Source organism: Salmo trutta, chromosome 2, assembly GCF_901001165.1.
Source record: "Salmo trutta chromosome 2, fSalTru1.1, whole genome shotgun sequence".
NCBI classification, from domain to species: domain Eukaryota; kingdom Metazoa; phylum Chordata; class Actinopteri; order Salmoniformes; family Salmonidae; genus Salmo; species Salmo trutta.
Genome location: NC_042958.1, coordinates 18,279,749 through 18,295,336, shown reverse-complemented (window position 1 = coordinate 18,295,336; position 15,588 = coordinate 18,279,749). Strand labels below are relative to the sequence as shown.

At 44.1% G+C, this 15,588-nt stretch overlaps 1 protein-coding gene across 9 annotated transcripts in view; it reads right to left on the bottom strand.

The window, feature by feature from the left end:
- Positions 1-15,588, bottom strand: part of LOC115152595 (pleckstrin homology-like domain family B member 2) — a 50,149-nt gene that overhangs the window by 26,591 nt on the left and 7,970 nt on the right. For 6 of the 9 annotated variants that reach the window (XM_029697406.1, XM_029697384.1, XM_029697386.1 and 3 more), the window contains exons 2-4: positions 10,345-10,401; positions 9,952-10,072; positions 8,576-8,758 (exon numbers count right to left, since the gene is read on the bottom strand). In XM_029697406.1, coding sequence (XP_029553266.1) covers positions 8,576-8,758; positions 9,952-10,072; positions 10,345-10,401 — 361 coding nt within the window. Of the gene's footprint in view, positions 1-2,423; positions 2,484-3,160; positions 3,353-8,575; positions 8,759-9,951; positions 10,073-10,344; positions 10,402-15,588 lie in introns of those variants that run through there. The other 3 variants (XM_029697403.1, XM_029697396.1, XM_029697404.1) reach the window with 3 other exon arrangements.

Here is a 15,588-nt window from a genome sequence, read left to right as displayed (position 1 = left end):
GACAGAACTGTTCCATCCATCTGTCTGATACCAAAGATACCTACACTCAGACAGATACCAGAGAGTAAACCAAACCGGGGAGAGGAAAGAGAGAGCGAGCGAAAGGAAAAATATAGCATAGAAAAAATGTCTGGGCTAATTTTCTCTCTCACTCTCCTCTCGGTCCCAAAACCCCAATGTTAGGAGAGGGTAATAGGGATGACGTGACTCCCTTAGAGGGCTCAGAGTCTGATCTGGTGTGTGTGTGTGTGGTTTTAACATGTAGCTGATGTGTGCAACTAATGTGTGAGTGACTAATGTGTGTGTGTGTGTGTGTGTGTGTGTGTCAGGTCGTGTAAAGAAATATATCTGACATGCTTCCCACTTCCTGAAAAACTGCAAGTGTGTGTATTTGTTTTTAGCTGAGGGTACTTTTCTGGGCTCGCTGTAGTATTTCTAGAGAATAAGCCAAGCCAAGGACAGGACTAAAACCAAAACTTCTCATACCACACTGCTGAGTGTGACTTATTACCCACACACACTTACCACAGGAAATAGTACTCAAGACATAAATGTGAAATTCTGGTTTTGACCTTTTCCTTTGAATTGAGAATGTTTTCACACAGGACTGTTTAGTCTATGCAGCTGGACTAGGCACTACACAGTAAACAAAGTAGGATAGGACACATTGTGATGATTTGGCCCGTATCTTCACACACATCAAAGACTACAACATGCATCCCAAAGGTGTCCATGCATGCGACTTAATCCAAAATAAATAAACAAATATGTTGTATTGTCACATACACCGGATAGGTGTGGAAGAACTTGACTGGCCTGCACAGAGCCCTGACCTCAATCCCATCGGACACCTTTGGGATGAATTGGAACGCTGACTGCGAGTCAGGCCTAATCGCCCAACCTCACTAATGCTCTGAATGGAAGCAAGTCCCCGCAGCAATGTTCCAACATATTTTTTTTCTCTCCTTTATTTAACTAGGAAAGTCAGTTAAAAATAAATTCTTATTTTCAATGACCTAGTGGAAAGCCTTCCCAGAAGAGTGGAGGCTATTGTAGCAGCAAAGGGGGGGAACCAACTCCATATTAATGCCCATGATGTTGGAATGAGATGTTTGACGAGCAGGTGTCCACATACTTTTGGTCAGGTAGTGTAGAATCATAGGAAAACAACACTGTATATGCCATGTGTGACCATGGTTGTGTATAAAGACTGTTTACAGTCTCTGTTTAATCACTCACAGTACCATATGGTGTTTAGCATGACAGCAAACAGAGGAAAGGAGAGAGAGAGAGAACATCTGTGTGTGTGTAACAGCAGTCTTTCTTCATAAACTCAAATTCCTTGACTCAACAGTCTGCCAGTTTTATAGGACTGTTGCCCTTATTTGTTCATTACACTACATTCTAATTTCCTTTCTCCCCAAAACAACAAATAACAACCCCTCCAAACAACAAACACACACCAATCTTGTTTTTTACAGATATCCCCAGCTACAAAGATAACCTCACACACTTTGATCTCACAAATGCCAGTGAAGAAGACATCTGGTACCAATTTCTTCTGGTTAATCTAAATTAACCTAACACAGAACCACAATGTTATGGGAGGGAAACCAGTCTATATTTAGGAATAAGAGAGTGTCTATCTAATTGCCAAATGTGGACCATTAGGTTAGAATATTAAACAATTAGACATTTATTCCACAGACTATATGTCACCCTGCCTCTCTTACATGGAGGCTGCTGGAGGGGAGGAGGTGAGGTAATGGCCCCTATAACTACCAAATAGCATGTGTGGGACACTGGCCATGAGCACACTGACTGACACAAAAAAACAATCTTCCAATCTAGGTCATTGGATTTTGGGGGGGGCTCAATCTTCTGGTCTGCTGCTTGGATGTGTTGAGTGGATCACAGCGGCTTTGCAGGGCCCTAAAAAAAAACACTGCAAAAGTCAATGCATCATTCCTTCCTCAGTGTGATCACTGACACGATTTAGTGTCCCTTTGAATAATAGGCCTACTATAGCCTGAAGGAGAATAGGAGGAAGAAAGAAAGTAAGGGAGGGAGGGAGGATGCATTTGAACAGGGGACGCAGCTGGTATACATGAGTAGCGTTGTCATGTCACCTGACAGATGCTGCCGCTTTCAATTACATGTCCTCTCTCCTTTATGAAACAAATAAAAGTAATGAGGCTAATCTTGACATCTTAAATCAAAGGCACTCTCTCAATAACCGAGTCCTAGGAAGGCAGATACAGATTTCCTTTGGCGTCACTTCAGTTCTACTTTCTATGACCGCAGGCTGTTTTTTCTTGTCAAGTGAAAACCAATCACGTCGTTGTCTGTCTGTGAACTACAACCCCTGAGGTGCGCGCGCTAATACCATTCTTCACAAAGGTGATGCGTACGGTTCCGCTTACCTTGTTGACGTCAAGCTAGCCTTTTCAAATTTGATCGTAGGTCATGAAGTTAATTTCCCCCTGCAAACGTAGACAATATAAAAGACTATCTTGAAAGCATTTAAGCAGGAGGTTCTTATTTCAATTATACAATTTATGGTTGCAACAGAGTAAGCGTGACGCAAATGGTTTCCTGTTGCCTACCCTTGCTATATTCCTAAAACATTTAGCCTAATCAAGAGCAGCTGACAAACAAAAATTCGCCTAACAATAAAAAGAGCTGTATCATAAAAATTAAAGTACGTTTCCTTCAAGGGGCAAGTTACTTTATCTACTTTGGGAGTTCTGAATTAAACGTACCCATTGGTTCTAGAAAAATGTAACTTATTCTTAGTTTAGTTCAGCATCAGAACCCAAAATATAAGCTTGTTTCACTCCAATGTTTGTAAACGAAACAAATGTAAACAAACACTATATAGCCTCAACATGGTTAAAACTATACTTTTGATATCATGGATGGTCAGACCTTGCATCCATAGCTCGGTCTATGAATTTGAGATTGGTTGCATTTCTCCAGCCCCATCCCTCATCTTTTTACCGAAAAAAGGGGTGGGCCCCCGCTGTGTTCTTGTTTCAACTGATTATTGCCGCTTTCTAGTCACAAAAGGCTACAACACCAAATTGATGTACACATGCACGCGCACTCACAGGGGTCTTCCAAGTCAGGGAATTTCTGAAATTAGGCTATCTTTACTAACCTTTTTACTGAGTCCCATTCAGTGAATACAACTGCAGTATTTTCGGTTCTTTCTCTATGTCTGAACAATTACCATCGCGTTCTTATCCTCCTTCAGCCCAGTCCAAAGATCCAGAAATGACTCGGGACTTCGGGGTTCAACAGATTTCCATCCAGATGGGGTTGAGGTAAGGAACGCACCAACTCTCCAAAAAAGGGGGTGGTGACGTCTGCTTGACGCGAATAGACTGGGGTAAAAAGCAATACCGTCCCCTAAGAAAGTTTACGAGCTCTGAATGAGATCAAAAGCAGCCTCTTGTAAAACCCAAAACGAATGTATTTGATTAAAAATGCATTTCATTTCAGCTAAAACAGCCTCGGACCCCGTTCTCTGTTGGTTGGAACACAGCGGTTTAAAAGCCAGAGGTATTTGGTCCCCGCCCCCTTACTCTATTTCTTTGTCTACCTAGCCTACTTTTCCCTTCTCTGTGGAAACACCTTGAGAGGAATGTTACTATAGCCAACCTCACATCTATAGAGCTCAACAGCTAAGAGGGAGAAAATAACAACTCAAAAACTTAAATAGATGTGATTTTTATCAAAGCCATATTTTCCCAAATTCAGCCTAAATGTTTAATTAGATAACAACTTTGATCTGATGCACAGAAGAACAGCTTCAGAAAACTACTCAATATAGAATGGGAAGGAAAGAGAGACAGTGGACTAGAAAATAAGTGAGAGCCTTGGATAGAAGGGAATGAGGTAGAGAACTGTGATGGAGAGAGGGAGAGAGAGAGAGAGGGAGAGAGAGAGAGAGAGAGAGAGAGACTGCATGGTATAGGGCGGAGAGAAAAGGGGAAAAACATCCACTCTGATATTTTCAGAGGAGTAATTTCTCACAAAACCAGGACAAAAAAAGACCATGATTTTGGGGATTTTCACGAAATTTAACTCCGGAACATTGATATGCCCGTGTAGAGTATATAGGCTATTATGTTCACGAATATATAGACAAATTTGACTAATCAAAATGTGTATATTTGCTATATTCATGTTTTTATTTTTCAATATTCATAAATTAATGTAAGACATTTTTTATTGAAATCAAAATACTACCCATATTACAGAACAAGTGGTGACACTTCATATGACAATTTCTGCTTAGTAGCACCTATAGATAAAACATTACAGTCTCTTAAAATACCACCCTGCATCCCACTGCTGGCTTGCTTCTGAAGCCAAGCAGGGTTGGTCCTGGATGGGAGACCAGATGCTGCTGGAAGTGGTGTTGGAGGGTCAGTAGGAGGCACACTTTCCTCTGGTCAAAACAAATATATCCCAGGGCAGTGATTGGGGACATTGCCCTGTGCAGGGCGCTGTCTTTTGGATGGGATGTTAAACGGGTGACCTGACTCTCTGTGGTCACTAAAAATCCCATGGCACTTATCGTAAGAGTAGGGGTGTTAACTCTGGTGTCCTGGCTAAATTCCCAATTTGTCCCTCATACCATAAGGGTCACCTAATCATCCCCGGCTTCCAATTGGCCCATTCATCCACCCTCCTCTCCCCTGTAACTATTCCCCGGGTTGCTGCTGTAAATGACAATGTGTTCTCACTCAACTTACCTGGTACAATAAGGGTTCAATTTTAAAAAAGGAGGCCTTGGTAAGGCCAAAATTCCATAAATATCCCACATTTGATCAATTATTTCTCAATTATGCTTTTAGAAACAAATGTCAAATATATGTAAACAATCCTTCCTTCAAAAGGACATTCTATGGGTTAAATTTAGTCAAATTCACCAAAATCATGGTATTTTTTTGTCCCGGTTTCGTGAGGAATCACTCTGCTCCTGGCAGACACATGTTTAGGGATAGTGTTTCTGTGTGTGTGTGTGTGTGTGTGTGTGTGTGTGTGTGTGTGTGTGTGTGTGTGTGTGTGTGTGTGTGTGTGTGTGTCTGTCTGGTGCCTCCACATCATCATATTGATATGAGTCAGCGGTATGGTTTGTAATCTCTGTTATTGGCAATACTCTGCAAACACAATATGTATTTCCAACAAAACACTCCAGTTACATCACTTTGTGTGTGTGTGTGTGTGTGTGTGTGTGTGTGTGTGTGTGTGTGGCCAACGTCTGTAGCCTGAGAGATTATCCTAGAGGATGTTTCCATTTCACACTCTCTTTCTCTAAAACCCACAAGGTTCTCTCGCTCTCTGTTCCTTCTTCTCTGTCCTTACCATGAACTCTCCCATTCTCTCTACCTCTTGCCCTCTGCCCTGGCCTTTTTGTCTTCTTATCATCCCTCTCTTTTCACACTAAGATGTTTTTCCGCCTTTCCTTTGTATCTGAAAGGTATTGCGGGTGTTGTGCCGAAAATCTCCCCCCTGCCAGAGCCCCCCCCCCCCTTTGCGTGAACGTGCACACACTCAATTCTTCATTGCTGCGACTGGCTTGCTAGTTGAGATTTCGTTTCTTCACTCCGTTGCCAGTTTAGCCTACATTTCACTGATCTTAGTAGCAGCATTTTTTATCTGTGTCCTTCAAGGCAGCTGTCAATGATCAGGTTAGGCTGTGTTTCATTTGATTTTTTATGGTGGTTTGATAGCGGAGAGGCACTAGTAATGTCTGCAGGTTTCGGGTTGGCTATTTGTTTCAAGTGTATTAGTCTATAAATAAATCTCTTTGCCAAAATTCGTCATCTCTCCCATTTCTTATTGGACTAGTAGTTGTTCTGAAATGTTTATTGCTTGCCTACATTTTACTCACTCCTCCATGTTTAATATAACAACCATACATATTCATTTTGGTTGCCTATCCTGACGTGAAGTTTGTTCTATAGAAAGTATTTGATTCTGATGTGTGCCATAGGAACTATTTGACTCTAGTGACACAATTAAGGAAATTAGAAGGGTGGAGGACTTCCCCCATTTTGTAGCTAGAGTCAATTTGTATTTTATTCTGTTATATTCAAGTAGATTCTTACTACAAAATATATGTGCGTTGACTGTGATCTTGGTAAGTGTGGCTTGCCTGTTTAATGAACAAAATAATGAACTATTGATTTCATTCATTTGGATGTAAAATGATTAAACTCAAAATATGCCATTCTGTTGTTTTGGACCTGCCTAAACAAATTCATAATGAATTCTTGTTTGATGGTGTATATTCAATGGTTTTATTCAAATAGACGTCCACCCACATCTGCACATGGGCACTGGAGGTATAAAAGGCATATTTTTTTATTTAACTTTTATATGCAGGCAAGAATGTGGTAAAAATGGGCCTGTTTGAAAGGGGGTCATGTAAACATTGACCTTCTTTTTTTTTACATGCAAAATACCGTAATTCCTATGTGAGCGCAGTATAGAGACAATGCCTTGGCCTCCACGACGTATACATACCAAGATGTTGTCAATATTTAAGTCAGCTAGCCACAGTGAGAAAACAAACAGGTCAGTCAATATTTAACTGACAGTGGTCAGACCAGACCACGACAGAGAGCTGGGGAAGAGGTGTGGAAAGAGAGAGGGGGATTAATGGGGATAGAGGGAGGGGGAAAAAGTGAGAGAATGTTAAAATAGAGGAATGTGTTTGCGTTCTTGTTTACACCTTCCAAAAACCCAAAGAAGGAAAAAGAGAAAGGAATGTTGGGTAATGAATGGGAAGGGAAAGAATGAAAAGGAGGATGGATCAAGGATTTAAAGATGAGAAATAGGAGAAGTGAGAGTGAAAAGGACTAAAAGAGAGAGAGAAAGAAATGTCTAAAGAGAGACTGAAAAGGAGAAGGAGAGAGAGAGTGAAAGAGAGGAATGGAAAAGGACGAGTATGTTCTCTGCAGTTGGAAGTTGTGAGTCATTGCATTGTAAACAACAGGAGCTATCCATTCCAAACCAAGGATAATTAAACTAAAAGGCTAATGGCTCAACCACACACAAACACCACACACACAGCTTCACAACACCATGAAGAACCCGGGTCATAAACTTTACTCACACGATTCATACACATATACACTGAGTGTACAAAACATTAGGAACACCTACTCTTTCCGTCACATATACTGACCAGTTGAAATCTATGATCCCTTATTGAGGTCAGTTGTTAAATCCACTTCAATCAGTGTAGCCTTGAGACAATTGAGACATAGATTGTGTATGTGTGCCATTCAGAAGGTGAATGGGCAAGACAAAATATTTAAGTGCCTTTGAACGGGGTATTGTAGTAGGTGCCAGGCGCACCGGTTTGAGTGTGTCAAGAACTGCAACGCTGCTATTTTTCATGCCTTCATGGTTTTCCAGTGCGTATCAAGAATGGTCCACCACGCAAAGAACATCCAGCCAACTTGACACAACTGTTGGAAGCATTGGAGTCAACATGGGCCAGCATCCCTGTGGAACGCTTTCGACACCTTGTAGAGTCCATGCCCCGACGAATAGAGGCTGTTCTGAGGGCAAAAGTGGGTGCAACTCAATAGTAGGAAGGTGTTCCTAATGTTTGTATACTCAGTGTATACAGGAAGGCAAAAGCTAACCACACACGCGCACACACTCACACACATAGACACACACACACACACACTCATAGGCTGAAAATATTTAGCATGGGCTCTTAGAACCTCAAAAAGTTCTACAGCTGCACCATTGAGAGCATCTTGACTGGCTGAATCACAGCTTAGTATGGCAACTGCTTGGCATCCAACCGCAAGGTGCTACTGAGGTAGTGCGTACGGCCCAGTACATCACTGGGGCCGAGCTCCCTGCCATCCATGACCTCTATACCAGGTGGTGTCAAAGGAAGGACCTACAAATTGTCAGACTTCAGCCACCCAAGTTATAGACTGTTCTCTCTGCTATCGCACACCAAGCGGTACTGATGCACCAAGTCTGGAACCAACAGGACCCTGATGAGCTTCTACCACCATAAGACTCCTAAATAGTTTGTCTCGGTAGCTAGGTAACTATTTAACTATTTGCATTGACCCTTTTGGTACTAACTTTTTGACTCATCACATACGCTGCTGTTACTGTCTATAATCTATCCTGTTTGCCTAGTCACTTTATCCCTTCCTATATGTACATATCTACCTCAATTACCTCGTACCCCTGCACATCGACTCAGTACTGGTACCCCTTGTATGTTATCTATGTTATCATTACTCATTGTGTATCTACAGTATTATTAGGTGTTTACTTTTCTATTATTTCTCTATATTCTTTCTCTCTACATTGCTGAGAAGGGCCTGTAAGTAAGTAAGTGAGCATTTCACTGTTAGTCCACACCTGTTGTTTACGAAGCATGTGACGAATAACATTTGATTTCATTTGTAACCAATGCAGGCAAGGCAAACAACACTGCATTTAAACAAGTACTACCAGTAGGTGGCGCCAAAGTGTGTTTGTTTGCGGTCCTGTGTGTGCATTGCTCTGTATATCTCACCTTGTGTGAGCGGGACGGGTGATGTCACAGGGACGCCATCCAGGGAGCAGAGGTTACCACAAGGGTCGAGGATGATGACCCCTGACGTGTTGATGATTATGCAGTGTTCCGCCTCGATGCCTACACCCTGGATGGTGATGTCTTGGGGTACCGCCGCGTCCTCACGCCCGATACGGGTCACTCCTGGAAAAATGTATGTTATGTCATTGTGGGGGAAAGTTGAGTTGACTTTAGATCAGAATTTTTTGGGGTGAGTGTTGCATTGTTAGGCTAGAGAGTTATATAGTCAGCTAAGCTTAGCACATCTGTTTAAGAGAGTGTTTAAGTCTCCCTACCAGTCAGTCTGATTCTGTGTGTAGATTTCTGTTATCTCTGCTACCATCTACACCCTGTTGGCTTGTTAGCAAGATATCTGTCTGGAATACTGATGAACCAGAGACACCTGTGGTGTCAATTACTGAAAGGTCTATAAATACACTGTAATTATGTCATTATATAGTAAAAATACTGTGACTGTGTGCATGTGTGCTTGCATGTATGTGTGTGCACTTGTTACAGTGTGTGTGATTGCATTTGCGTGCATGCGTGTGTGTGTGTCTTTAGTGTTCCCTGAGGGGGGAAGTCAGCTTGGCTCCCTGTCCTGGCTCTATTGTGACCTGATTTCCTCCCAGAGTATCACATCCCCCCATCTCCCTTTCTCTCTCTCCCCATTTCTCCCTCTCTCTCGCCCAAACTCTCTTTCTCTCTCTCCCCATTTCTCCCTCTCTCTCGCCCAAACTCTCTTTCTCTCTCTCCCCATTTCTCCCTCTCTCTCACCCAAACTCTCTTTCTCTCTCCATCTCCCCATATCTCTTTATCACCCCTCTCTCTCTCCCTCTCCCACATCTCTCTCTCCCCTTCTCCCTTTCTCTCTCTCCCCTTCTCCCTTTCTCTCTCTCCCCATTTCTCCCTCTCTCTCGCCCAAACTCTCTTTCTCTCTCTCCCCATTTCTCCCTCTCTCTCGCCCAAACTCTCTTTCTCTCTCTCCCCATTTCTCCCTCTCTCTCGCCCAAACTCTCTTTCTCTCTCTCCCCATTTCTCCCTCTCTCTCACCCAAACTCTCTTTCTCTCTCCATCTCCCCATATCTCTTTATCACCCCTCTCTCTCTCCCTCTCCCACATCTCTCTCTCCCCTTCTCCCTTTCTCTCTCTTCCCCTCTCTCCCTTTCTCTCTCTCCCTCACACCCCCTCTCCCCAGTAGCAGTCACCATGGTTACAGGGGGTTCTCGGGAAACAGATAAAAGGGACATGGCATGTATGGGCTAATCATGTGTGTGTGTGTGTGTGTGTGTGTGTGTGTGTGTGTGTGTGTGTGTGTGTGTGTGTGTGTGTGTTACCTTCTTTAAGGGGCAGTAGGGTGATAGCCACACTCAGTCTCCCACTGCCCAGGCTGACCAGATGTGGTGTGGCTGTTTGGACCTTCAGGCATTTCCCTGTGTCTCTCAGGTCCAAGGGAGACTGGGGAGAAACATCCACACATTTCATATACAGTCAAATAGTTCTTAATATTACATCTTAAAAGTATGCTTGTGTTCTTTCTTTTCATGAACAACCAATTTGTATTTTAAAGTAAGGAAAAATCGAGCATGTAAACTCTAACAAATTATTTTGAAAATAAACTGAAAGCAGCTTTCTATAGTGCTGCTGGTCCAAACTATAAAGATCTTACTGTAGCAACTATTCTACTACCAGTACATTGTGATGTAGCTGAGTCAGGTATCTATTGTCACCTGTGGCTCGTCTGGACTCATCTGGTCTGACTCTGGCTGACAGAGTGTCTCTGGGTCCTACAGGAGAGAAAGGAGAGTGAGGTTAGACTCAGTCAAACACACATATACTGTAAAGACACAGAGAGGCCCAGAAAGCTAAACACACACACACACACACACCCCAACAGCTGTAAAACCCGGGAACCCGTGTGAGAAGCGGGGATGCCCACAGCCAGCTGATTGCATATTTAGAACAAACACAGAAACGTAAACACATGCACGCACAAAGAAAAGTGTTGATAGGGGACAGAATGCGTTCAGACCATCAAATCATTGGCATATATATTACTCTTATAGAATTTCCATGTGGGCCGAGGATATTGGAAATGTTATCAAAGCCTATTGGATGATAACTTGTTTTTAACTAGGACAGAAGAATTTATAAAGAACTTTTTAGGACATAGTGAAGACATCAAAACTATGAAATAACACATATGGAATCATGTAGTAACCAAAAAAGTATCAATCAAATCAAAATATATTTTATATTTGAGAATCTTCAAATTAGCCACCCTTTGCCTTGATGACAGCTTTGCACACTCTTGGCATTCTCTCAACCAGCTTCATGAGGTAGTCACCTGGAATGCATTTCAATCAACAGGTGTGCCTTGTTAAAAGTTAATTAGTGGAATTTCTTTCATTCTTGATGCGTTTGAGACAATCAGTCAGTGAGGTAGGGGTGGTGTACAGAAGATAGCCCTACTTGGTAAAAGACCAAGTCCATATTATGGCAAGAACAGCACAAATAAGCAAAGAGAAACAACAGTCCATCATTACCTTAAGACATGGCTGTTTATTTACCACCACAGACAGATGCTGGCACTAAGACCGCACTCAGTCAGCTGTATAAGGAAATAAGCAAACAGGAAACCACTCACCCAGAGGCGGCGCTCCTAGTGGCCGGAGACTTTAATGCAGGGAAACTTAAATCAGTTCTACCAAATTTCTAGCAACATGTTATATGTGCAACCAGAGGGAAATCACCTAGATCACCTGTACTCCACACACAGAGACGCGTACAAAGCTCTCCCTCGCCCTCCATTTGGTAAATCTGACCACAACTCTATCGTCCTGATTCCTGCTTACAAGCAAAATTAAAGCAGGAAGCACCAGTGACTTGGTCTATAAAAAAGTGGTCAGATGAAGCAGATGCTAAACTACAGGACTGTTTTGCTTTCACAGACTGGAACATGTTCCGGGATTCATCCGATGGCATTGAGGAGTACACCACATCAGCTTTATCAATACGTGCATCGAGGACGTCGTCCCCACAGTGACTGTATGTACATACCCCAACCAGAAGCCATGGATTAAAGGGCAGAGCTGCAGCTTTCAAGGTGCGGGACTCTAACCCGGAAGCTTACAAGAAATCCTGCTATGCCCTGCAACGAACCATCAAACAGGCAAAGCGTCAATACAGGGCTAAGATTGAGTCATACTACACCGGCGCTCGTCTTATGTGGCAGGGCTTGCAAACTATTACAGTCTACAAAGGGAAGCACAGCCGTGAGCTGCCCAGTGACACAAGCCTACCAGACGAGCTAAATCACTTCAATGCTCGCTTCAAGGCAAGCAACACTGAGGCATACATGAGAGCATCAGCTGTTCCAGACAACTGTGTGATCACACTCTCCATAGCCAACTTACATTTACATCATTTAGCAGACACTCTTATCCAGAGTGACTTACAGTAGTGAATGCATACATTTCTTTTTTTTTTTTTTTTTTCCCTGTGCTGGCCCCCCGTGGGAATCGAACCCACAACCCTGGTGTTGCAAACACCATGCTCTACCAACTGAGCTACAGGGAAGGCTACTTGAGTAAGACCTTTAAACAGGTCAACATACACAAGGCTGCGGGGCCAGACGGATTACCAGGACGTGTGCTCCGGGCATGTGCTGACCAACTGGCAGGTGTCTTCACTGACATTTTCAACATGTCCCTGATTGAGTCTGTAATACCAACATGTTTCAAGCAGACCACCATAGTCCCTGTGCTCAACAACACAAAGGCAACCTGCCTAAATTACTACAGACCTGTAGCTCTCACGTCCGTAGCCATGAAGTGCTTTGAAAGGCTGGTAATGGCTCACATCAACACCATTATCCCAGAAACCCTAGACCCACTCAAATTTGCATACCGCCCAAACAGATCCACAGATGATGCCATCTCTATTGCACTCAACACTGCTCTTTCCCACCTGGACAAAAGGAACACTTATGTGAGAATGCTATTCATTGACTACAGTTCAGCGTTCAACACCATAGTACCCTCAAAGCTCATCACTAAGCTAAGGATCCTGGGGCTAAACACCTCCCTCTGAAACTGGATCCTGGACTTCCTGGCGGACCGCCCCCAGGTGGTGAGGGTAGGTAGCAACACATCTGCCACACTGATCCTCAACACTGGAGCCCTCCTGGGGTGCGTACTCAGTCCTCTCCTGTACTCCCTGTTCACCCACGACTGCATGGCCAGGCACGACTCCAACACCATCATTAAGTTTGCAGACGACACAACAGTGGTAGGCCTGATCACCGACAACGACAAGACAGCCTATAGGGAGGAGGTCAAAGACCTGGCCGGGTGGTGCCAGAATAACAACCTATCCCTCAACGTAACCAAGACTAAGGAGATGATTGTGGACTACAGGAAAGGGAGAACCGAGCACGCCCCCTTTCTCATCGACGGGGCTGTAGTGGAGCAGGTTGAGAGCTTCCAAGTTCCTTTGTGTCCACATCAACAACAAACTAGAATGGTCCAAACACACCAAGACAGTCATGAAGAGGGCTCGACAAAACCTATTCCCCCTCAGGAAACTAGAAAGATTTGGCATGGGTCCTCAGATCCTCAAAAGCTTCTACAGCTGCAACATCGAGAGCATCTTGACTGGTTGCATCACTGCCTGCTACGGCAATTGCTTGGCCTCTGACCGCAAGGCACTACAGAGGGTAGTGCATACGGCCCAGGACATCCCTGGGGCTAAGCTGCCTGCCATCCAGGACCTCTACACCAGGCGGTGTCAGAGGAAGGCCCTAAAAATTGTCAAAGACCCAAGTCACCCCAGTCATAGACTGTTCTCTCTACTACCGAATGGCAAGTGGTACCGGAGTGCCAAGTCTAGGACAAAAAGGCTTCTCAACAGTTTTAACTGATAATCAAATGGCTACCCGGACTATTTGCATTGTGTGCCCCCCCCCCAACCCCTTTTTTACGCTGCTGCTACTCTCTGTTTATCATATATGCACAGTCAATTTAACTATTCATTCTTGTACATATGTACATACTACCTCAATTGGCCCGACCAACCAGTGCTCCCGCACATTGGCTATCTGCAACCACCATGTCTTTGTGAGACGCAGAGTAGGTGATCTCAGCATGTGTGGTTCCCACCGTGAAGCGTGGAGGAGTGAGGGTGTGGGGTGCTTGCTGGTGACACTGTCAGTGATTTATTTAGAATTCAAGGCACACTTAACCAGCATGGCTACCACAGCATTCTGCAGCAATACGCCATCCCATCTGGTTTGCGCTTAGTGGGACTATCATTTGTTTTTCAACAGGACAATGACACAACACACCTCCAGGCTGTGTAAGGGCTTTCTGACCAAGAAGGAGAGTGATGGAGTGCTGCATCAGATGACCTGGCCTCCACAGTCACCCAACCTCAACCCAATTGAAATGGTTTGGGATGAGTTGGACCGCAGAGTGAAGGAAAAGCAGCCAACAAGTGCTCAGCATATGTGGAAACTCCTTCAAGATTGTTGGCATTCTGGACCTTTTGCACCCTCTCTGGATTACTGACCTCTGCCTGCTGTTGAACGGCCGTTTGCCTGCCCCGTACTAGAAATAAACTTTTGTTTCTTCGACACTGTCTGCATCTGGGTCATACCTGAAACCTGATAAATGTGTGTTACTTTGAAGAATCGAAAATCGAAAATATATTTTGATTTGTTTAACCCTTATTTGGTTACTATATGATTCCATGTCTGTTATTTCATAGTTGTAATGTCTTCACTATTATTCTTCAATGTAAAAATAGTAAAAATAAAGAAAAATCCTTGAATGAGTAGATTTGTCCAAACTTTTGATTTGTACTGTGTGCATATAAACTCAGCAAAAAAAGAAACGTCCTCTCACTGTCAACTGCGTTTATTTTCAGCAAACTTAACACGTGCAAATGTTTGTATGAACTTAACAAGATTCAACAACTGAGACATAAACTGAACAAGTTCCTCAGACATGTGACTAACAGAAATGGAATAACGTGTCCCTGAAAAAAGGGGGGGGCAAAATCAAAAGTAACAGTCAGTATCTGGTGTGGCCACCAGCTGCATTAAGTACTGCAGTGCATGTCCTCCTCGTGGACAGCACCAGATTTGACCATTCTTGCTGTGAGATGTTACCCCACTCTTCCACCACGGTACCTGCAAGTTCCGGACATTTCTGGGGGGATTTGGCCCTAGCCCTCACCCTACGATCCAACAGGTCCCAGACGTGCTCAATGGGATTGAGATCCGGGCTCTTCGCTGGCCATGGCAGAACACTGACATTCCTGTCTTGCAGGAAATCACGTACAGAACGAGCAGTATGGCTGGTGGCATTGTCATGCTGGAGGGTCATGTCAGGATGAGCCTGCAGGAAGGGTACCACATGAGGGAGGAGGATGTCTTCCCTGTAATGCACAGCATTGAGATTGAGCTTGTTATCATTGCAGGCAGTCTGATGATGCTGTGACACACTGCCCCAGACCATGATGGGCCCTCCACCTCCAAATCGATCCCGCTCCAGAGTACAGGCCTCGGTGTAACGCTCATTCCTTCAACGATAAACGCGAATCCGACCATCACCCCTTTGTGAGACATAACCGCGACTCGTCAGTGAAGAGCACTTTTGCCAGTCCTGTCCGGTCCAGCGACGGTGGGTTTGTGCCCATAGGTGACGTTGTTGAGGACCTGCCTGACAACAGGCCTACAAGCCCTCAGTCCAGCCTTTCTCAGCCTATTGCGGACAGTCTGAGCACTAATGGAGGGATTGTGCGTTCCTGGTGTAACTCGGGCTATTGTTGTTGCCATCCTGTACCTGTCCCGCAGGTGTGATGTTCGGATGTACCGATCCTGTGCAGGTGTTGTTACACGTGGTCTGCAACTGTGAGGACGTTCAGCTGTCCGTCCTGTCTCCCTGTAACGCTGTCTTAGGCATCTCACAGTA